The sequence below is a fragment of the Drosophila serrata genome, unplaced genomic scaffold, assembly GCF_035046125.1.
Source record: "Drosophila serrata isolate PLE 108 unplaced genomic scaffold, ASM3504612v1 contig_30, whole genome shotgun sequence".
NCBI classification, from domain to species: domain Eukaryota; kingdom Metazoa; phylum Arthropoda; class Insecta; order Diptera; family Drosophilidae; genus Drosophila; species Drosophila serrata.
In genome coordinates, this window is record NW_028256928.1 from 719,818 (window position 1) to 744,789 (window position 24,972).

Here is a 24,972-nt window from a genome sequence, read left to right on the forward strand (position 1 = left end):
AGGCCAGGTGACTTTTTTGTTTACCAAAGCAATGGGATAGAGAACTAGTTGGCTGACTGGCTGGCTGGTCCGAAATGGCCTGGCGGTTATGGCCACCACATGTCGACGCAGCTCGCCCAGGCGTAACCATTCGCGGGGAGTCCAAGTCAAGAGCCGGGAGTCGAGCAGAGTGCTTCGAGCTTCGAGCTTCGAGTGGAGTGACTCATGGCCAGACAAGGGAAATATTATTTGATTAAGACAAAAGGTTTTGCTTTGTTGCATTTCGTGAATGGGTGTGGCTACTACTACTACTGTCTGTGCAAAGATCTTTCATTTTCCCATGCTTTTTGCAGTTTACAAACATTTAGTTCAATGTCACTTGCTGGTATTTGGAATTGTGTAGCCCTTAATCGTTGCTTTAATTAGGTTAAGGGTTAAGTTATGACTCTTCCCGTTCTTGGTTTCAAGATAATGTAAGTCAAATGAGTCAGAAACCATACAGGGAAAGGGTATAAATCCAGTAAAGAGATAATAAAAAGACACAATGTAAACAAAAGTATAGATAAACTATACACTTATACAGTCTCTAAGGGATTTCTAACATTTGCAATCTCAAGTCGAGTGGGTTATAATGTACTCTACATAGATTTGGTTATTATCTGAATCAAAATAGGTGAGAAAATTAAATTGCTATCTAGTATGTCAAATATATCATACCTAATACATGTTCAGTACCTTCTCTTTGATTATAATGTATTTATAGCCAAGATACTTTGATATCTTATAAACTACAGTAATAAACTGTATCCATTTCCGGTCATAAATCCATTGTTTAAGCTACTTTTTTAGTACATATTTTCTAACTAAACCAAGAACTAGGCGTTACAAGTTCTTAAGCCAGACTTGAACTTTTGGTGGATACCAACCCATCTTTAAACTAATACCTCGAATCGGTGATCATATACAGTAGCAAAATATCACGAATTACAGCATTAGATTGTTGCATATGCAGTTTTGTATTGATTATCTGAGATGGAAAGGAGATGCCAAAGCTGGGGAATCTTGGTAACCGCCCAGACCATTAACAGGAAATTATTGGTTATTCCCACTCGTACTTGAAACTCGTACTTTCATCTAATATCAGTCTGTCAGCTGCGAAACGGGAGTCGGAAAATCTTATCTGCCCACAAGTTTCTTGGCCAGGCACACTCACTCACACACACACACACACAAGCACACACTCATGCAGTACAACCGATAATTGTACCGTTAAGCGCGGCAGTTAAAAAAAATAAATAGCACAGAGTAAAAAAAAACCGCCGATAACAATTAAAGAGTAAATTGCTGTGGGCAGAGAGGCAGACAGAGACAGAGATACAGAGAGAGAGAGAAAAGAGGGAGATTGCGCGAAATGAGGCAGAAACAAGTTCGAGTTCGAGTTCGACTTCGATTACAAGTTCCTCCTTAGCCCTCGTCCCCACAATTTCCCCCCTTTTTTTATGTTGACCACTTAACAGAGCCACTGGACCCGAGGAGGCAAATTCAATTGCCACATATAATATAGCCTATAAAGATGCCCTGTAAGGTAATACTATCAGAAAGGATGTTCAAAAATGTAGGTAAATTATTTAAAAAGTTTATTAAACTTATACAGGTTAGTAGAGACATAAGATCCCAATGAAGATTATATGAGAATTGGTAGACAACTCAGTAATAGAAAGGCTCTTGATAAAGTGCAAATAATAGATATGTAAAAACCATAAACATAGTTTGCTTTAGTTCCAACTTTAAACATTTGTTACTTGATCAATAAGATTATCTTTTAATTGAAAATATCAAAAAATTGAATACGAAAGTGCACTAAGGCATTCAGTAATCCCGATTCAACGTTCAATTGAATAACTCACATTCATCATACCCTAATAAGACTGGTATATTTAGTAGACACACTTTTTCTAGGGTATCCATTGCCTCGACATTTCTATTTTTCATGTCTTGTTATTGCTTTGACTGTTTTATGGCTTAATATCCTGCGGGTAAAACTGGTTCATACTCTCACACAGTCACATATAGACGGGTATTAACGTATAAACGCCTGAATGTCCAGAGATCGATCGTTTGTCTCTCCACTTCTTGGGTATATATCTGGTGGCTCCCCATTTTAAAAAGTTTTTTCTTTTTACTTTGCTGGAGTGTGTGTCTCTGTAATGTTTTTCTTCTTATTTGTATTTTTTTGGGGTCGTTCTTCTCATTGCTTTCTACAGCCTGTGGCCTGGTCTGGAAACGGGTTCCCCAAGTTGTCGCTTCGGGTTGTTCTTAATTTTATTTTGTTTCTTTATGCTTTTTCATGAATCAAATGTGAGAAAATGGCTTTTGGTTGAATATTCCAGCAGCAGCTGGGACAGCTTCCTGGACATTATGCGTTAATAAGCACAGCTTAAAGACTCTTGTTTGTAGGAGAATAAAGTATGTATTTATATTTAATGTCTAAGAAAGACAGTATTTGGGCTCCTCCTCCTCAGGCTAAGTTTATTATTTAAAACACCTTCTGGAGCATAATGATCCCTAATATTATATTACACAAACAGGATGTTATTTCAACCACCTGTAATATAACCTTACCTAACTTTCGTACAAAAAAATATATAGCCAATTAACACTTGTTGCCAAACTTAATGCTAATTAATAAAAACAACAACAGGTTAACAAAATAAAAAAGAGCGCTAACAAGAAACCCGTTTCGATGAAAGTGAAATGTAAAAAACAAAGAAAGAAAGTCCAAACATATTTTGCATTTTTTTGTGTTGTGTTATTTTACCTGCTACATGTTTTGGGCAAAGAGAAAAAACAAAATCGATAATTAAAAATAAGCCAGGCGCTAAAAATAAAATTATGCACACACACTCACATACACATTACTCCGGCAAACACATTCTTATCTGCACCTATATCTATATTTCCAAGAATGTGTGTTTGTGTGTGGCTCATAAATAAATCAAGTGTAAATTGAACACAAATCCGACTCAAAGAATAACGACGAGAGAATGAGATGGGTGGAAAGGGGAGGTAACGAAATAGGGGGCTAGAGAATAGAGAGCAGAAAGAGAGAGAAGAACCTGTGCTGATGACGACAACACACAGAAACCGCAAACAGCGGAAAATCCCAATTAGAATTTGTCAAAGCCGCAATATCACAACATTAGACAGGGTTGTCAACCTCACAAATTAAAATATTATAGTAGAAGTTTATGTTATTCACAATTTACTTAGTGTAATAATTTAAACCAATTAACATGGATTCATTTTCTTTAAATAACATTTATAAATGTTTTTTATACAAATCTAACAACCCTAAAAAAAATAACAAAAACAAGATAAACACAAGTGAAAAACCACAACAGAAATTCACATAATTTAATAGAGTATTGATTGGTAGCAAAGGTGAGACAATGCACAGTGAAAAACGATGACTAACTCGCAGAAATTCAATTAAGTCCGCGAGGGGGAAAACAGAACAGCTCATTAAAGAAGCCCCAGAAAAAACCCGCAAAGTAATCACCAATAATTTTTTTTGGGAAATTACATAAGCAACAAGCTCACAAATGTCGCTTAAAAATAAACAAATGGGAAAAAGTGAAAAAAAAAGAACGACCAACCTATGTGATAAAGGAAATCGCTGTGTGAACTGTCTGTGTGTATCAATGTGGGCGCTATGCTTATCAGCTGGAGATTTGTGTGACGTTATGCAGCACTTGTTTTCGCCTCTTGTCTCCCTTTATTCCCCCCATCTAGCACTCCCTCTCTCTCTTTCTCTGTCCGCCTTCTTCTCAATGGCTCGCAATTGAATTGTTTTTGCTGTAAATGTTATTTATAGAAACAAACAATTTCATTATAATTGCCACCACAAGCAATTGAATTTCAATTATGCAAATCAATTGAAATAACGTACAAAAATCAATGCGTATAACAGAAGAGGATGTACTGCCATTCGTTTACAATTTCATGAATATTAAAGAGTACAACGAACTCAATATAAGATTTTTATTACAAGAATTCAATAATAAAATATACATAAATAACATTATGCTCGACATTAATAGTATTTTAATTCATTAACCAATTGTTAAAACAAATTTAGCAGAAAAATACCAATTAATATTTATTATTATTATTCTTTCTAGGTATTCAAAATTCCCCACTTACGTGGTAGTGTATATATGATAAATCAATTGTAATTTAAAGATGCTAACAATGCGATGTGCTTGTTGCTTCTATTGAAGGCACTTGTAATCGTAATCAAATTGCTGCCACCATTCAATAACGTAACGTAATGGAACATAACGTTAAGTGTCAATATCAATTTTCAATGGCATTTTGACGTTTTGAAAGGCGTAGCGATTTACATACATGGAGTGCAAAAACAACATCAACTACAATCGCAGCATTTTGATTCGCATAACATAAATGAACACACTCACACACACACACACACACTCCAACTGACCTATCAGCACTGATAAGCGGTGCGAACGAGATAGAGAGGAAAAGCCTTGCACACAGACAAGCCACTCGAGAACGAACACAGCCATACACACACCGCACACTCACTTAACAAGTTGGCTAGATAAGCGCGCCTTGATTAGCAGCGACGTCAGACAATAGCGAGTCGAAATGAACGAGTGCCAAGTGTGAGAGAGAAGAAAGGAGAAAGGAGGGCGGCCGACAACAGAATGGCAATGGATGAAGGACGTAAAAGGAAAAGAGAAGAAAAGGAAACAACAGCAGCGCCTATCCAGGAGAGGGCGACGGAGAGGGAATGCAAGCAAGCGCCACTGCATCTTGCACCGTGGAACAAATCACAGTAATTAATTCATTCCTTTTGTCTTTTCAAAATCATCATATCTCAACCTTATAAAGAATTGTCAATCCAACTAACACCAAAAGAAAATGTATTCAAATATATATACAAATTCGCTATGACTCTGCATGCGAACAATATCTAAATATAATTAACGATGAGTAACGTTATAAAGTTAATTATACTGTAAATCCAATTATAATATGTTTCCTAATTAGATTATCTTTAAAATGTCTTGATTTATTCAATAAAGTAATTTGCAGAAATAGTTTGCTAAATAGCTGGCAAATAAAGCGTTTTACGCATTTCGAGAAAAGTGTGAATGGGGGCTTTGGGTGGCACCCATATTTATCCCACAGTGCAGCCAGGTTTGGGGCTGGGCTTGCACGTCACTCAGACGGCGAAAAACAACAACAGCAACAGTTCCATTGACGACGTAGTCTATCAACGGGCACAGCCTCTAACTGAAAAGTGCACAATGAGAGTAGTGTGTTGTATCTGTGTGTCCGAGAGTAAGTACCTATGTATTCATATATATGTCTGTATGGGGGCGCCTCAATGGCCGATTGACCTTTGCATGTTAGATTAACATTGAATGTGCAACGTGGCCCGTCGCCCCACAGATCCTGTTTGCGGTGGAGGCTTTAATTAGTTTAGCCTCCCAACGCGGACACGTGCAAAAGCCAAAAGCTATGCAAATGGGCTCCACAGAGGTCAGATGCCAAACCACTATCTACATACGTGTATTATGTGTGTGTAAAACAGCATAAAACGACCAACCATTTAAAAGATTCGAATGGAAATCAAGTTTAAATTACGTCAAATATTTAGGTTCCTACAGAAATCCATTTGAAGGGAGAAAAAATGCAAAGAAGTTAAGTAAATAGATAAGCTGACAATTTTCACCTTCCGAGTAGTACAAAAATATATATATCATCATTAACCTTTTTTATACTCTAGCCAGGGTATTATAATTTTAGTCAAAAGCAGGTAACACTATGAAGGAATCATTTCCGACCCTATATATTCTTGATCGGCATCAACAGCCGAGTCAATCTAGTCGTCTCAGGACAAAAATTAATTTTTTTTTCAAATTTTTATAAGGGGTTACATCGTTAAAATTGCCATAATTTGGCCAAAATGTTGCTTTTTTTATGCAGATGAAGATTTTTAAGCCCAATAAAAACTAAAATAGGAAAGCTTTCCGAATTAAAAATACTGATTTTTTGGCTTAGTTATGAGTTTTTTAAACTTTAAATTATCGAAAAATTGGCAAATAAAATTATAAACAAACTAATTGATATTCGTAATTCAAATGCAAATATTTTAGGCTCACTTATGATCGATTTCTGATACGATCCTATAATTAAATTGAAACATTCAAGGATTTAAGCTTCGACATCCCGTAGTTAGTTTCTTTTCTTGTTTTATTTAATTTTAATTATTTTTTGTAAGTTATTACGCTGTATTATTGTATATTGTAAATAGCAACCTGAACACAGTCTGGACTATTAATCTGGCCGCAGCTGTTTAGCAGGTTGGTTGTTTGTGTGCCCGTAAAATTGTCGGTAATTTGCTTTCTAGTGCTTTCTTCCTGCATGGCTCAACCTTTTGGCACGTTCAGACCGAGTAAAAGTGACCCCGAACCCAACTAGGTGTCCTTGCACCACCCTTCTCTTCCATTCGGTGCCCTCATATTTGCGTAATTTCCGCTCGATTCCTTCCTCTCTCTCTCTTTCTCTGACTGTTCCGCCTTGAATGGGCGTTGGGTGGCTGGGCGTCCAATAATGAATTGAATTGAATTATCTACGACATTGAAAAATAGCACGTGCGTTTGCAATGCGCTTGCCAACTGAAGATGTCTCTTACTCTTTGCTTATTTTTTTTTTACTTGCCAGGTTTGCAGCTTCTGGCCGAGTTCAATGTCGCGGCCAATGCAATTTGAGCAATCGCGTTTTTTCTTACGCTTCTTTCCCATTTATCTTTTAATCGGCATGTGTCTGCCAGAAGGCCGAGAAAAGTCAATTCCGTCAGAAGTCACTGATAAAATTACACAGTTCCAAGCGGAAGTCAACAAAGCTACTCTGCTTCAATATTAAAGATCTTAGTGAAAGACCACAGTATTTCCTTTATCTTTAATCTAAATACATTGTAAATAACAACTTAATTAAATTCTTCCCATTTAAACGTAGGAATAATTGGAGTTTAAAAATGAAGTTGCTTTATCTTTAATTGTTTAGTTAACTAAACACGTAAACACGTAACTTCGAGGTTAAATCAGTATTACTTTATTCGCTCTGAATATTTAGCAATTAAAAAGTGTGTAAATAAGGAAGCTAAACAATCTAGTCACTAATGCAATTATTTGCAAATAGAGAGGAAATACTGAGTGACGGTAGATTTCTCTCACAAATACCTTGTAGTCGTAGATCTCAAGAACAATATGAATAAATTAATTTATAATATATTAAAAAGCAGAAAATAAAACATGTAATTTATGTTTTTTCCAAACCATAAATCCCTTTTTTCCCACCTGGTCACACTTAAAACGGATATTCATTTATTTTCCCACAACCCTTTCTCTTCCTCATCTTCACCTTCTGCTATTTGAAACTGTGTTCTTGTAACATGTGTTTAACATAAGTGGACAAATGCTAGGAAAATAAGGGAAACGACAACAACAACAACAAAATAAATAATAAAATAAAACGAACCCGGCAGACTCCGATTAACGGTGCTTTCAATGCAAGCAAGATGGCGAATGGGCCTCATGCATGGAAATTGAAGAGTGAAGAAAAGCGTCGCGGGGGATCACACCAGCGACACTGCAGCCCTTTCAGCAGTGGCTGTCAAACTGTGACCGAGCAGCTGTTGTCCACTCTTTCGGCCGTTCACTCGTTCAGTGCGGTTGTTGTTGTTTATTGTTTTTATTTGAAGTTGTTGTTGAAGTTGGGAACGTGTTTTGTTATTGGTTCTGTTATAATTGCCCGCACTTAACTTCCTTTTTGTAATTTTTGCACACTTTTAGCACAGATATTGGCACATCAGGAGCTTGGGGCATAAATAAGAATTATAATTTCATTTCATCTTTGTTTTTTGTAAATTATTTAACACTTTTTCACACTTTTCCTGACTTTATTAAATATTTTCATTATGATTTACACACAATGGATAATTATATTTGTGTGTTTTTGTGTTTGCTCTTTGTGCATTTCATGGAATGCCAATTGGAGTTGTGGAAAATGTTTTTAATTTGTCATTTCCGCTACGTTTTGTCTTAATGTGTGTGTGTGAGATAAACAGAGCGAGAGAGAGAAGCTTCTGATACATCAGAAAATGTGTTGCAATATATCCAATAAAAAAAACCCGCTCAACTTTCGCCACATTACGAAATTAAAGCCAAAGCCAAAGATCGCAGACCCAAAAGGCTTTTAAGCGCTTGTTTTTTAAGATTTTTTTTACTCATTTACTTTTCTTTTGCAGGTCAAAAGTCTGGAAAGACAAAGGAGTGGGAGTGCGAGAGGGAGAGGCAGAGACCGACACGAGAAGCAAAGAGCGAAGCAAAAAGAGAGACAGAGAAAGAGAGTGCGAGATACAGATACCGAAAAGGCAGGCAAAATAAATTGTGGAAAAAAGTCATAAATAACTCGAAAAACCAGTTTATGTTGCCGGTGTACAAACTAAAGCAACAAAGGCAACAGCAACAGCGCAGCAGCAGCAGCAGCAACAATAAACAAAAAGTGCAGGCAAAAGAGAAAAAGTGCGAGCGAGCCAAGAATAGTGCTTAAAACAGCAGCAACAAAAACAACAGGAAAGGAAACTAAACTCGTTAAAGTTGTGCAGAAGATGGAGGCATAAAGCACAGACAGCTGACTGGAAAACCAAAAGATACACACACACAGCTGAGCGAGAGAGCAGGGCGGAGGATATATGATATGAGGAATATACAATATTCCATATAAAAGAGATAAGAAGTGTTTGGTATAACAGTTTGACAGCCACAACTTTTATTTCCCTCCATGTATTCTTCTCTTTTCACACACATCCGCAAGTAAACAAAGCGCAACAGGGAGGCAACAAAACGTGGCTGCTGCAGTCAAAAAAAAAAAACGAATCCAATTTAAGTTGCAAAGGAAACTAGAGCAAACACAAATTATTATTCACAGCGATAAACTGATTAACACACGTACAACACCACACACCACGAATTCTCGGTGCACGAGCGAGACGGAGATAGCCAGTTGCAAAAATACGATCGCGATCGGTTTTTTTTTATACTTAAAATATGGAATTCACATTTTCTTTGGGTTTTAATTCGTGTTTGTTACTTCTTATTTCACTAATATCACACAGTAAATGGATTAAATTGATAATGCAACCATATTTGCTCGTGGACGATCGCGGAACGCGTCAGTTTTGTATAATTTGTTTACAACCTTTCTTTTTAATGAAAAATACCTACACCCGCAATTGTTTTAAAAATTTTTTTCCGAATGGCCGCTTGCACTTGTATTTATAGGTTTCTTCAACAGACGAACCGAGCCGAAGGCTACCGAATGACTCTCTCAAAAATCCAAGAGAGCGAGGTGGTTGGAGAGCAGTGATGGCAGCTTAGCTTTTTTTCCGTCAAATCGGGCATTTTCATTATGCCTTGGTTTTTTAATTAAATTTTTTTATAAACATTGATAGATAAAAGTGTATTATTATTATTATTATTAGCTTTTAAAATATAAAAGTCCAATAAATTTAAAGGTTATTATTATTCAGACTCTGTATTTATTTTTATTTATTTTTCCTGTCTTTGGCATTAGCTTCTCTTTTGCCAAATTGGCAACCCAATGAGAGGATGAGAGTTCACCTCAGAGAGCAGTGCCAGATACTAAGAGAACCGCTCAATGAGAGCGCGCTAAAAACACTTGCGAGCGTGTGAAAATGAAAATGCGGCAAATGAGCATTTTGTATAAGTATATAATTACTGTTTGTAGCTCCTTCTTGTCGCGCTGCAGGGGAGAATCAACTGATAATGAGCGGCAGCGAGCAAGTGAGAAAAAGAGAGCGCTCCTTCATGCGTCAGAGGCTGAAACTATCTCAAGCATACTTGTTACACAAACAAAACGCACCTGTCAAACACACACGCACACATGTCGCGGACAGAACAAGCCTAAAAAGCAGTATAAGCAAAATGAACTTAAGCCGGCAAAGAGAAGCTGAAGCTTCAGCTCCCCGATCTGAATGGATTTTTTTTTTTGAGCGCAGTCGCAACTGTGGGATTGCTGTCAATGAGTGAGAGCGAGAGAGAGCGACAGAGAGGGTGTGAGTGCGTGACTCATACCGCCATGCCATACATAAACGACGATAAGCGAGACAGCTGTATGCCCTAACTTACAGTCTTGGAAACAATAATAGAAACACAACTCGATTTCTTTTGGCGCTTAGTTATTAATTTCCCGCCGAACTAATTATCATTAGAATCTATGATAGAAGAGTTGTTTTTTAAATAATAATATAAATATGAGACCATTTAGCTGTTCTCTGTTATTTGCCAATTCAATATATATCTCTTGTATCTAAGAATACATTTTTATAAAATCAAAACGTTTATACAGTCTTTTTGAATAAGAAATAATATTTGTTATCATTTGTAAGCATTAGTTTCATGAAAACTTAATATTTGAGCTCAAACAATTTGTAGCTTGTTGCTATTCTTTTTTCCACGACCGTTTTCTGCTCTGCAGACTTAACAGAGGCTCTTTTTAACAGAATGAGCACAGTGGGCTGGATTGAATAAAAAGGACTACAGTGATAAATATACAAGAGTGAACTGCCAAGGGAAAATATTACACCAATTTATAAAACTAAATATTATAATTTTATGGAGACTGCTATTATTTATTCTAACATATTTTAAATACAAGCACTAACAATTTAACGAAAATAAATCCGTGTTTGGCAAATAGATAGTTACAGTGTCACAATACAGCGACTAAATCGCATCTATGCCAACTGTTCAAACATTTGTTTTGTCAGAGATTCAGGTTCTACACACACTATCTCTATGCATCGATATCGATATCGCCGGTCATAATTAAATGATTAAATATTTAGTTAAGGCTCTCAAGTGATTTAACCTTCAATTGATTGTGTTTTTTTTTTTCTTTTTTTAAACTGCATATCGTTACACACACATACACATGTGCGTGTTGTAATTATCGAAATGAAGAAACGACAAAACAAAAAACAAAACTCGAGCAGCAACATTGCGTTTGGGGTTATTGAGCTTTCTCTCTCTCCCTCGCACATGCCCCCATCGTACCGTCTCGCTCAGTTGCTGCTGCTGTTGCTGCTGCAGTTGATAACTACGCGCATTTGACCTCAATTACAGAGGCGAGACTGAGATGGCCATATAAATGTTGTTCTTTTACCGTTTCTCTGTCTGCTGTTGCCATTGGTGTTGTTATTTGCTTTGGTGGCCGATGCCAATTAATTAATTAAAATGTAATTTATGTTTACTCCATACCAGCGACATTTATTTGTTTTCGAAAATTAAAAACAATTATGAGTGAAACACACAAAAAGCGGCGAACGAACCAACCGGGCGCAAGAACCAAATCAATGGTACCAGGGAAAAACCAGTTGCTGTTGGTGTTTAATTATCAGCAGAGGCAAGAAAAATAAAGAAGAAGAAATACAAGACATACAATCTTGGAACCAAGGAAAAAAAGGGGGAAGAGAAAAATAGAAAAAAAGCAAAAGAGAGGGAAAGAAAGAGATGGAGTGAGTTCAAGGCAAACTCTGTTCATTAAAAATGACTGAAATCTTTCTTGGACTCAACTTTTTCTGTCGCCTCATCTTTAGCAAAATTGGTCAAGGGTCTCGACTGGGACATTCCCCGCATTGTTGAGCTATGCATTTATGTTGCAAGGTGTAATTGCACCAAAAAATTTAGGCATGTGTCAGAAGAAGTTCAAACCTTAACACCAACAAACAAATTTGCAATAATTTATCTTGATAGTAAAGATAGAAGTTTGATTAGATACGTAGAAAGTAAAATTTATTTAATTTATACTCAAGTAATCATTTTAATCGACTTTCAATAACTAAACTTTGGACTCATTAAATGTATATTACCAATTAATTTCATGCTCAAAAGATACCTTTATACCCATGAGAACTTGAGATTCAGGAATTCACTGCAATATACTCCCAAAAACTTGAGAAATACGAGGTAAAAATAGCAGAAAGGAACGAGCAATGAGTGTGATGGAAACAAAGGGAACTCAAACGAAAACCAGACTTGACCTGAGCAACTTGTTAGGAGGACCCCTCTAATCTGTTTGTTCGCTGTGCGCTCCACTCGAGAAATTCCAAGACCCCGACCCCAGACAGAGATGAGAAATTAACGCAAAGAGGGTTCCGGAGGATGAGGGATATATATATGAATATATATATATATATATATATATAAGGAACTTGAGCCCGGCAGGCAACAGAGAGTTGCTTGAACAGCACTTGTCCCTTTTCATTTTCTCGCTGGCGCTGCTGCTGCTGAGCTGCTCTTGAAATTTCGAGTGCCGAAAAGTGAGAAAGTTCTGCAAAGAACTGATTTTAAAACTCTGATAGTTGGCCAAAACAAATCATTAAATTTATTAATCAAATCGTAAACGTTTTTTATTGCCGTCAAGATGTCTGATGACTGACTGGAAACAGTTATCGCTGCAACACAAAATACATAATAAAGATTGTTGTTCCATTGAAATCGGTGCTTTAAACAGATATCTTTAATGGGCGGTGGTTTTATAATAGGTATGGGATTTCCTTCCCTGTTTACTAGTACAGCTGTTTTGATGAGTAATACTACAAATATTGAGTTCAGTGTAATGTTCAGGGACCACAATTGAGAGATAAATGTATTGCAATTGGATATGTAACATTATTCACTCAACTAAAGTCTGACTAAAGCTTTACTTGATTCAGTTTATCAACTCTGACTCTGTGATGTGTTTTTCCCCACTTCTACCTTTTTGATCAATAAATCTTTAGACCTTTAAAGTGATTAATGCGTGGTGGTTGTATTCATGTGGTTTAAAATTTATGGGTTTACACTTTTATACAGTGGTTTGATGGGGTTCGACCATTTCAATTGAGTTATTGATTGTTTCAGTCTAAAAACAAGACAAATTTTGCACAAACAATATTCACAGATATGCATCTCTGGAGCGGAAGTACTTGGTAAGTAAGTGATTATTGCCCTCTTTAAAATACCATTATGAGTATATATATTTGAACTTTCAAATATTACAAACATTTGTAAGTCCTTATCTTAATTTTTTGTACTTCGTTAAGCCCAACATAAATGCTTTGGTCAACACTTGTTAATGCTGTACTTTATGACAGCTCAGGGCTTTCTGTCCTAATGCCAAAGGATTTCACTTCGGATTTCGGTTACATAGAAGAACCTGATGAGTCACTGCTGATGATCCAAAGGCACACGTGTATAAAAAAAAATAAGAAAACCCCAAGAGGACTGAGGAAAGAGGCTCTGTTAAAGCTTTGTGTCAGCTGTTTGACGGTGGATTCCCATCGATTTGTTTGACAGGCTTTTAATGGCACCCACACAGGGCTCGGAGCATGACTGGCATCTAATTTAATTAGATGAAATTTTTACACCATTGCTTTTTTTGTGTTTGCTGCCTGTTTTTTGCTTACGTTTCCTCTTTGCAATGTGCATTTCATTCGCACTTTTTACCTGCATTTGAAGACTGCAAGAACAGCATTTCTGCAGGTAAGAGAAAGCCTTTAAATTTAACGCTCTTAAGTGCCAACAAATTGTTTGCTATTTTCTTTAAGAGCTGTTAGTGGTAGATGCATAATAAAAGATTTTGATTATAAACTATTAGTGAAACTATTATACAATACAAAGAAAACTTTTAAAAACTCGAGACATCCTCGTAATGCTTAATTTTCCCCATCAAATCGAAGTGATTGCTCTTGACTAAATTACTCATACGCAGTGTTGACATGGTTCCTATTTTACTGCAAAAAGTGGCATCATTTTCTTAGGTTTTACTAGTTTCAAATAGAAATTTCAATTTAATTTATTGTTATAATAAATACTATTTATCGAACTTGGGTTTTCTTTAATTTTGGCCTCGCTTCATTGGTTCCTCTCCTCTCTATTTCTATTTGTTGCTAATCGGTCGAAATCTTATTCGGACTTTTGCCTCTTTTTCTACACTCACACATTCGTACACCCACGCACTTGTGGAGCAAGAAGGAATGGGAGGCAGGGAGAAGAGAAGGGGAGGGAGCCAGCGATTGACAGCCGACAACAGCCTAATGACGTCACCGGTAAGTAGTGCCTGCATGTGTGTGTGTGTGAGAGAGTGCGTGAGTGAGTGTGGTTTATAGTGCTTGATGGGTCACTTGGAAGTCTGGAAATCGTCAACGTTGTCGTCGTCTGCTTTGCTTTTTATTTCGCTGTGTCCGCTTTTACATTCACATTCTTTTTGTATTTTTTATATTTTGTTTTTTGCTAAATCCGCAATTTGTCCTTGTTTTTATGTGCCGCCACAGCTGCTGCTCGCTGCTGGTCACCCAGTCCCCACTCCAAGTGCTCCAACCGAGAGCCACACACCATTCCACTCATCTCCCTCCGTTATCCTCTCGCTTTCGTTCACTTTTCATCAGCGTTTCCTTGTGTTGTTATTATTGAAGCTACTTTTCGCCACACGCAACTTGGCTTTCTTTCTGCGGTTCTCTTTCTTTTTTCATTTCAATACAGTCAAAACAACTGTAATGCAACTACTTAATAATTTAATCTATTGCAGAAAGCCTACTAAAATTTACTATTCATTTTATAAGAATATTTGACTATATTTATAAACTTTAGAAGTTAGGGATGTTTTTTTATACGAGGCAAACCTATGCAAAACTTTTTAAAGTTCAACTAAGATAAGTTATTTAATAAATTAAATTAATTTAGCTTAGTAATTCCACCTTTCTATGCTCTAGTTAGCTTAGCATGACTGTATTCCTCAGTAATTTAAATAAATTTAACTTTAAATAAGTAATACTTATGAACATTAATCCTTCCTTCCTTTCTCTGATCTATTTAGGGAAACCCGACTGTACTGCTCTTCCTCAATGGGTGGCAGGTGGCAACCCTGGACTGGCCTACGTTACTGTTACAGTTATGTGTTGCTTGTTGTTCTCGTTGCCAACTCAAAATTTAGGTTATCCCAACGTTAAGCACCTCGCCGCCGTCTTCCCCGGATGCCCCCACCTTTCCATTTCAGCTGGCTATTAAATAATAAAAAGTAATACAAAAAGTTTGTTTTACGTTACATTCGCTGTCTCCATCTAAAATGTGTGGAAACATTCATATACATATATATTTATATATATGTGTATATATGCCACACGTGTGTCGATGTGTATCTGTGTTTCGTTGGTTGGTTGGCTGGCAACACAATTACGTTAGTTTAAGTTTTGTTAGTTGGTTTTTGCTTTCTTTTATTATGTAGCACACCGGCAGCGAGTATAAAATAAATGTTGTAACATGATTTCTTTCTTCCTTTTTTGTTGGTTCAACATTTAAGGGAGGAAAGGCTCGCCCAATTGACAAAGGAATTATGACTTAACCCAGTCAACGAGGTCGTCGTACGCTTAAGGACTTCAATTTCTTGGATTAACCAAAGTCGCAAATGTAGTTTTAAAATTTGTTGTAATAACAGAAATCCCGATTAAAGATATCCCGAAATGCGTCTGAAAGTATGCTATAAAATATCACTTTGTTTTGATGGAAACCTTCATAAAGTTCAATGAATTTTATTTAAATGTTTTTCCCCTTTATATATGAGTACCTTAAACTTTAAGCCTGGAATCAATAAAATCTTGAGGAATGATTCCCCAGATTGTCGTATTTTATTTTCAATCCCTTGAGGGCAACTAATGAATCGCCGAAAAATCATTCCCCGATAAACTGGGACGCATAATGATGATGAACGGAGAGCAAACAAGTGTTTTGTGTGTGTAAATATATCCCTGGAAGACCCAAAAATGCAGACAGCAAACATTGGGGAGACCCAATGGCAAACAGACGACCGTATAAAGAACTATAAAAACATTCACACACAGTCACATACATATATACACACGCATAGGGAAGAACCTAGAAATGTCAATATGCGAGGAGGCACAAGGTAACATCATCGACAGCGACAACTTCAGACCCACATCCTCGTCCAAGGCGCAAGAACGTCGCTTTCTTTCCGTTGGCCTGACATAAGGAGGCCGATCAACTAAAATGTCTATAAAACATTTATTAAGTGCGTGAGTGCAGCTACACCAGAGGCAAAAATAGCAGGTGTGAACTTTATGACTTTCAGAATACCATTATGACTAATAAAACAAATCACAAAATCTTTTTAATCAATAAACCGCCTAATAAAATGTTTTAAGATAATATTAAGGTCAGTGTGATTTTATACCCTTGCCAGGGTATTATAGCTTTAGTCAAAAACTTGTAACGTTGTGATAGAGTCATTTCATATATATTCTTGATCAGCATCAAAAGCCAAATCGATCTAGCCATCTCAGTAAAAAAATACAATTTTAAAAATTTTTTAAAATTTTATAAGGTGTTAAAATTGGCAACAAGTGTAAAATTTTACATTTTTTCAATTTTAAATTAAGTATGCAGATTTATTAACAGCAAAAAAAAAATTAGAGGAAAACTCAAATTAAATTGAAGGCTTTTTGGCCTTAGCTATGAGTATTTTACATTTTAAAATTAGTTTCCTTTTCTTGTTATTTTAAAATGTACTTAAAAATCCATATAAATTCCTACTTTTCTGCCCACTATTGTATTTAGGTATGGGTATTTCCGCTTCCTTACACAAAACACACACACTGTCCGAGGGCATCTATTATGCACACACATCTGTGGGTATTATGTATTGGATTGGAAACCCATTTCATTCAACCCCTTCTACCCCATCCGTGCTCTTCTCATACGCATGGCGTGCCACAAGAGAGAAGACACGATAAACCAAAAGTAGAAGAAACAGTTGCGAAAATAAAATCAAATCAAACACCCCACTTAAAATAGAAAAATCTCTTTGGCTAAAAATAAAATCTTTTTGGCAACAAAAAAAAAATAAACAAATAAACACAGGCAGAAACAAAATAAAAACCACATTCAAGTGATGGTTGAACTTTTAAACAAGTACAGTGTGGGCCCGAAAATTAGATTTTATCAATACCGAATGTACATTTTAACCTAAAAAAAAAATATAATTTAACTAAAACAGAATTTTTCCAGGAAGACAAAAAATATAATAGGTGATTGTCAGAATATAAATTGTACCCACTGTATTTTGTTGATTTAAAAGTTGAACAGGTGTTATAATTTCTTCAATAATATATAATGTATTTCGTTATACATAATCTTTAATTATATAAGACTTTCGCATTAAAAAAAAAAACTAATACGAAATGAGAACTCAGGGATTGGTTAGCCAACAAACATTTGGAGCCGATAATAAGTAGTTCAATAACTGAAAAACACTTGCTCCTGGTCCTAATCTTATCGCTATAAAAATATCCATCCGTTTATATGTTTAGACCAATAACTGAGAAACAAACTAAAGCACATACATTTGTAGTTTCATAGAAGTTCGTAAAAACAACAACCCACTCTTCCGGTGCTTATTGGTATTATCAACACAGAACAGTAAAAATTAGTCAATGTATACGCATCAATTTGTTGGGCTTTTGCTTGGATTCGAGAGCAGAGCTACAATTTAAAAAATATCAGGGGCCTACGATTACTAAAAATCGACGAAACCAGCATTCAAATGATGTGCGTTTTCTGTTAAAAATTATGCTCTATAGAATATACCTTTTCAGTTGTTTACAGCATTTCACTTGCCTATCCAAGGGTTAAAACAATAATTTCTCTATGTTTCAGAAGGAAGATGGATTATTTTTTTAAGTTTTAAAATAAAAATCTTAGAAAGCTCTAGGACTGGTTCCTAGATAGGGAAATGGGGGTAACCCCCATTGGTTAAACGATTCGGGAATTCATTGTGGCGGCATGGGAATTGTTAAGGTATTTCGGTAGGACATACAACTCACCTGGCTTGCCGTTCGCGTCGCTGCATTTCACCAGGTATTCGCTAGCTAATCTCCGTTGAATTTTGACTCAGAGGCTCAATCGCCTTTCCGGGAATTTTGATAATGAATTTTAATCGGCTGGAACTTGTTGCTGCGGCCGCTGCTGCGCTGCTGCTGCGTCTGTTGTTGATTTTGCTGTTGTTTTTTGCGTTGGCGATAGATTTGATCCGGCAGCAAAAGCTTGCAACTTTGCAGGATCTGGAGGATGCGTGCGAATTGAGCGAACTATCCACAACGCCCACGCACGCACTCTGGAACACGAGCACTCGCGCACGCACTCGCACTCGCACTCACACACACAAACTCAGCGTCCGCGCATGTCGCGCATGCGGCCAACACACACGGTCAAACGGCGACCCACTCCCACTCCGCTGGATGGCTAGACTGGGCTGGATGTTGAGCTTGTGGTGAGCTGACAGGTGTGTATGCACGGCTCTCGTCCTCTTCGCTAGCTCCAAGCTAATCCTTTTCCTTTTCCTTTGCCTTTTCCTGCTATAGATGTAGCTGTTGCTGTTGTTATTGTTGTTGCTGCTGCGTTATTTGACATTAAGTTTGAAAATTGAGCAGCATCTCTTTGAATTTTTTAGTTATTTTTGTTGGTAGTCTGTTCGTGTATGTGTGTGTGCCGTGTAGGTATGTGTACATATGTCAAAAGGCGGGCTATTTGTCGTTGAATTATTATTCCTGTTGCTCTCGCTCCCTCGCAGTCGTTGTCGTTCTCGTTCTCGTATTAGTTCCTTCTTTTTCCTTATCCTTGGATCCTCCTGCTGATTGATTGAACGATTGATCGAGCTGCAGAGAGTGTGTGTGTTCAGAGGCGAGGGAAACAAGGAAAACAGTCTCGAGCTACGCTGAACAACTAGGTAAACAAATAATTTTGGCTAAACAATTTGACAAACAACACACTTTTGCACATTTTATCCAACGTTCTGTGAGACAACAAACCCAAAACACACCGAATTGTTTTCATTCAGGTTTGCCTTTGCTGCTGCCGTGACTTGTTAGGCAAGAGAGAGTAAGTAAACAAATTCTGATGGATGATGTCGTTAAATTTACGAATTTAACCGGTCAGTTGGTGGCTTTAAGCACAAGGCCCCTGTAAAACAAAAGCAAAACAAAAGAAAAAGGTCGTTAATATCAACATTCACATATACAAAATGGAATTAAATAAAATTTAACGCAGTGCAGGTGAGCTGCTGCTGCTGCTGCGGTATTTTCCGGTATGTTTTGTCAGATGGCACGAACCCTGGTCACACCAGACGCGCTAGACTAACTAAATTTGCTTATGCCCATTGATTTTCATTTAATTTCCTGGCTTGTTATTGCTTATTGGATTAGCCCCTAACTCTTTGCACTTAACACACTCCTAGCCTAGCCTTGGGTTAAAGAAAGTTACATTTTCGTGGTTCAGAAAATACGCCAACCTAAGCGAATGCCAAAAAATTAGGCCAATTAGTTGCGTTGCCCTCGCACACACCACACGGAAAATGTTGGAAATAAGTCTTCGTCTTGGGCGCAAGGTCGAAGTAAATATTTCCGTACGTGGTTTCTTTTATTTTTATAAATTTTCACGTTTTGTGTTGTTCGAGGCAAAAAGCGCTCATCGGCCAAAGACAGAGTGTGAGAGAGATAGAGTGAGACAGAGAGCAACTGAGAGGGCGAAAGCCAAGGAGAGGCAGAGGCAGAGAGGGTGTAACTACTCGACTTTTGGCCATATTTTTTTCAATGGGCCGCCTTTCTGCCAACGCATCATTATTTTGCGGCGGCTTTGATTTTTCCCTAATTGAACCATTTGCACGCGTAATTAATTCGGCGCCTTGATTTTGGCAATTTACCTTTTAGACAGTTTTGCACGCATTTTCACTACGCCTCATTTTTCCACCCATACACTCACACGCACGCACGCACAGACACAGTTACACACGTTCGGACCGAATTAAATTTTTGCAACTTGAATTGCTCTCACACTGTGTGCGGTTGTCGGTTTCTCACGATGGCGCCTCGGTAACTACTTAAAGAACTACTTTTTACATATTTAGCTTGGCTTGTACGGGTTCGATTTTCAATTAATCTGTCCTCAATAGACCAAAAAACGCACGCAAGAGCACGAGAAAATGGTGCGATTTTTTCTTTTGCCTGCACACACACAACACACACTCAAACACGGACTGAGACAAGGTATGACCATGCAGCCGGGAAACAGAAATACTGCGGGCAGTAAATATACTGAATAAACTTACAACACAAATAACAAGTATAAAAACGTACAATATTGCAATTTCTTGGCTGATTATGCTTATTATTGCTTGTTTTTTGTTTTAACAATTAATAACACTTCCAACTATTGGGTTTGAAAAACTATAAATAAAATTGAGGTGTGAAAAATACTAGATCGAATACCGACGTTTGGCCTGGCCAATTAGCCGGCAACTTTGTTTATCTACACTTAAATTGTGTTTCGAAAACCACTCTGTACGGTGGTTTTAGCTTTTTATTTAATGTTTACTTCACTAATACGTAAAAGCATCGAACACGTAGTTTCCTGATGGCACAGAATGGGATCAAGTATACACACACTTACACACGAAACCACAGAGAGAAGAATGGATCTTCGTAGCTCTCAACTTTGCCACCAAGTTTGTTATATTAAGTGATAATTTATGAACTTATTTCATAACTTCAGTCATGATCTTGATCGGAATTACGTTCGATTTTTACAGTTTGTTGACGCGACTGACCTCAAAATATGGGCCTAAAAAACAACACTGCCTAAAATTGGGGTGACCATCACCCGAAAAGTGCCGATAAAATACCGCAGGTCAAATACCGCAATCGCAACACGTGCGAGTTTCGCTCTCTCTTTCCAAATAATAAATATTTTAATATTTTATTTTAGCGGTGAAATAGACAATGCTAAAGATTAAAAGAAACCCAGGGAAGGCGGTAAGTAAGCCCACATAAATAATGGAATGTATTGAAGTAATATTTCTCCGATTTAGCCGCGGACAGCGAAGCCAACACCAAAAGCCGTTCGATCGGATTCCACAGACTCAGTTCTGGATCAGGATTCCGCTGGCGAGGATCACAGCGACCATGAGCATCCCACTGCCAGCTCTGACGATGGCTTCGAGGAGCCCACGGTCTCCAAAAAGACTCCATTGCCAGCAGCGACTAACACCTCCAAGCCAGCGAAGAGGAACAAGTTCAAGCAGAATGATCCGTCCAAGAATGTGAAACCCCCGACGTTAGAGGAGATGAAGGAGCTGCGAGACACCCGCAATCTCTTCCATTCAAATCTGTTCAAGCTGCAAGTCAGGGAGATGCTGGAGGAGCTGCAGCTGAAGCCCAAGTACACGGACTTCATCGAGACCTGGCTGGAGTCCTTTGCGGCCTTTACCCGCCAGCTAAAGGACGGCCTGATGGAGCGATCGGAATTGGAGGTGCCCCTGAGTCTGCCCCAGAAAGCGTCGGGCTTTATTTTTTCCAAACCGACGAGGGAACCCTACCTTATTGGTGCCGCCTCCACTGGCACGCTACTGGGCCCCAAGATTGTGGTGGACGTGGCCCTGGAGATGCCAAAAGAGAACCTCCATAAGGAGGACTACTTGAACCTACGCTACGACCAAAAGCGAGCTTTGTACCTCACCTATGTGACGGAAAGGATGCGGGAATCTTCAGAATATAACCAGGACCAATTTGCCTTTAACTACTATGCCAACAACCCGCTTAAGCCCGTACTGGAGCTAACGCCGGTGGCTAAGCAGGTGACAAAGCATCTGCAGATTCGCCTCTTCATCACCGCTCCGCTGAGCAGCTTTAAACCGGGCCGGTTTGTGCCCTGGAACAACAACATTCGCCCCGCATTCTATGGCGACGAGTGGGACGAGACCGAGGAGCCGCTGCCCTCTACACAACACTATAATGCCAATGTGCTCTTTGACTTGACACTGGCCGAGAACCAGGCTCACCTTGATAAGACCTTTAAGGGCAGACGTAACTTCCAGGACGGCCTCCTGCTGCTCAAAGTCTGGCTGCGTCAGCGGGAGCTAGACATTGGTTACAGCGGCTTTGGCTCCCACATCCTGGCCGCCTTTATTGTCTACCTCAGCCAGCAGCGGATCCTGCATCAGTCGAGCAGCAGTTACCAGGTGGCGCGCACCGTATGGAACCAGCTAGCCAACACGGACTGGACCAGCGGCGGCATTAGTCTGGCGCCAGCTTCCGTTCAAAAGGAGGATGCTGGCAAGAAGTCAGCTAGCTTCTATGATGTCTGCTTCATGGACGTCACTGGTCAGTACAATTTATGCTCCAATCTACCGCTCTCGCTTTACCAGAGAGTCCGGGAGGAGGCCAAGCTGGCGGTGGATCTGCTGAACGATATGAAGATCAACAGTTTCCCGCACATCTTCATGCAGAAGTGTCCACTGTACAGCCGAGTGGACAATATCCTCAAGTAAGTAACTAATCAAGAAATGATAATACGAGATGTTAATCCTTAATTCTTGGCTTAAATAGGATCACTAACTATTCGTGTATCAATCAGATGCTCATGCTGCACTCCCAGCCTCGATTCAAGTACGATTATGCCAAATATGGATATCCCCAGCTCTTCCAACTGTTGACAGAGTGAGTAACTGCAGAAATTCGAAAGAAATATCACCCATTAAACGATCCTTACTTTCAGGCTTCTGCAAAAGGGACTGGGTGAGCGTGTCCAGGCCATTCTGCCTTTGGAAACACCAACAAAGTCTTGGTCTGTGGACGACAAAGCTCCCGTAATTGGGAAGTACATTCAACTCGGATTAATACTTAATCCGGAGCACGCTTACGAGGTTTTGAACAAGGGACCGGCTGCCAACGAGGATCCCGAGGGAGCTGCCGAGTTTCGACGGTTTTGGGGCGATAAATCAAATCTGCGACGCTTTCAAGATGGCAGCATTACTGAGGCCGTTGTCTGGGGCACTGCACAGGATTCCCCGGCCAAGAAGCGGCTGATTGTACGCCAGATAGTGCTGCATCTGCTGGAGCATCATCTGCAGCTGGAGAGCAAGGATGTGCAGTATATTGCCGCCGAGTTGGATCAGGTCTACCAGCTGTCCCCTTGGTATAAGATCAAAAAGCTCAAGACCAAGCTGCCCTTGGCTCAGGACACGGACGCGGAGGCAGTTAGTCCGCACGTTATACGCTGCTACGATGAGTTGGCCCGCCAACTTCATGGCCTGGACGATTTGCCTCTGGATATAGTGTCCATATCGGGTATCTCACCCGTCTTCCGCTACTGTGAGCCGGAGCCAGTTCTGCCACAAGCTCGCCTTGCTGATGGTCGCATCCTTGCCAAGCATGTGCAGCGGGTGGTTATCCAGCTGGGCCAGAGTGGCAAGTGGCCCAACGAACTGACCGCCTTGCGTGCCTTGAAGACGGCCTTCCTCATTGAGATCGGCGAGAAGCTGGAGGAGCAATGCCTGTTGAAATGGGCCATTACCGCCAAAGGTCTCCTGGTGATTAAGCAAGGGTTCTGTTTCCTCATTGAACTGGCCCACAGCAAGGAGTTGGCCCTGCTCAAGCAAGAGGTAACGGAAAAAGGCGTTACGACGTACGTTGACAATCCTGCCAGTCGACTCTTGGAGCGCCAGCATTACATTCTGCCCAAGGTAACGGGCTCTCTGCACTCGCTGCATCAGACGCACTCTGCCTTTGGACCCACAGTGCTGCTGGCGAAGCGATGGCTAGCCACCCAACTGTTGGACGACGGGTTGTGGCCAGCGATGGCCACCGAGCTTTTGGTGGCACATCTCTTCCAGCAGCGACACGCACCACAGGCCATAGTGGCCCCTCAAACAGGATTCATTCGATTCCTGCAGCTGCTGGCGCATAGTGACTGGAACGGAGAGCTCTTCCTGCTTAACTTTAACAACAGCTGGCAAGGTGAGTAGTTCTTTGAAGTGATAACTTCTTGGAGCTCTCTAATCCTAGATGTCTTTTTCAGAACAACAAATAGCGGATCTGGAGCACAGCTATCGTAGCGACCGTCAGAGCTATCCTCCTCTGGTGGTGGCCACCGCCTACGATCAACAGCATGTCGGTCGCCTGTGGACGTCGGATGAGGCCCCGAGTCTGAGAGTACTGGGACATGTGACGCGTTTAGCTCGTCATTCCCTCGAAATCGTTGAGACCAGTTTGATGTCAAAGGATCTACGGTTCGTGCGTCCTGCCCAGTTGTTTCGAGCCTCCAACGAGGGCTACGATTTGGTCATACAACTCAAGCCGGATCTGGTGGCCAACAGCTTGTGCTATGACCTGGGCTCCCCATTTGTATCCTTTGGTCAGCCGAATTTCGAGTTGGCCCCAGCGGGAGCAGAGAATCGACTGGCCGAGATTGTGAGCCAGCTGAGGGTAAGCCAATCAGACAGTCTCTATGATCTTTTGTGTCCTACAGCCTTGCATTTGGTTTTTCTCTTTGTAGTCTGCCTACTCCGACTTTGCGGCTTTCTTCTACAATCCCCATGGCGGCAAGGAGCTGGCCGTTGTATGGCGACCGTACACTGAATTTGCACCTAAGCCATTCAAAGTCACTGAAGTACAGGCTTGCACGCCGTGCGGCAATGGGAAGGTCCAAGTGCTAAGGGAAACCCTGCTGGAGGACTTTAAACTGCTGCTGAAGGACTTCTACTTGCGCATCTCCACTCCGGAGGAGCTGAAGCGGGAACAGCGCGAACATCTGCAACCCAGGCGTTACTTTAATCAGCCAGAAGGGACGGCCGCTCTGAGGCCCAACAAGCGGAAGGTGCAAGCGGAAGATGCCAAGCAGGAGAAACCAGTTAAGAAGAAAAAACAGCTCATTAAAAACTCTTCGGCTCGGAAGACTGTGAGTTAGTTAGGTATATAAAGGTGACTATTTTGTATAGCATTACTTTTTAAGTATACAAATATTAAATTTAAATGAGCAATATAATCCTACT

General features: G+C 39.5%; 2 protein-coding genes and 1 long non-coding RNA gene across 28 annotated transcripts in view; 2 read left to right on the forward strand and 1 right to left on the reverse strand.

The window, feature by feature from the left end:
* Positions 1-20,758, reverse strand: part of gish (casein kinase I gish) — a 37,792-nt gene extending 17,034 nt beyond the window's left edge. For all 25 annotated transcript variants that reach the window (XM_086832708.1, XM_086832699.1, XM_086832930.1 and 22 more), the window contains exons 1-2: positions 19,849-20,758; positions 17,975-19,109 (exon numbers count right to left, since the gene is read on the reverse strand). In XM_086832708.1, coding sequence (XP_086688834.1) covers positions 17,975-18,000 — 26 coding nt within the window. In that variant the 5' untranslated portion in view covers positions 18,001-19,109; positions 19,849-20,758. The remainder of the gene's footprint in view (positions 1-17,974; positions 19,110-19,848) is intronic.
* On the forward strand, positions 13,562-15,620 carry LOC147645034 (uncharacterized). 2 transcript variants are annotated; one of them, XR_015271750.1, is made up of 4 exons: positions 13,569-13,619; positions 14,112-14,185; positions 14,953-15,026; positions 15,436-15,620. It is a non-coding gene; the product is annotated as an uncharacterized LOC147645034 (long non-coding RNA). The 2 variants fall into 2 exon arrangements; XR_015271747.1 differs by lacking the exon at positions 15,436-15,620 and having other exon boundaries at positions 13,562-13,619; positions 14,953-15,165.
* Positions 20,759-20,800: 42 nt separating the features above from the next.
* Mat89Ba (nucleolar protein 6 Mat89Ba) lies at positions 20,801-24,962 on the forward strand. The gene is made up of 6 exons (XM_020942960.2): positions 20,801-20,956; positions 21,013-22,466; positions 22,529-22,639; positions 22,698-23,938; positions 24,000-24,406; positions 24,477-24,962. The coding sequence occupies exons 1-6, from the start codon at positions 20,924-20,926 to the stop codon at positions 24,885-24,887; spliced, it is 3,657 nt and encodes a 1,218-aa protein (XP_020798619.2). The 5' UTR covers positions 20,801-20,923; the 3' UTR covers positions 24,888-24,962.
* Positions 24,963-24,972: the final 10 nt, after the last annotated feature.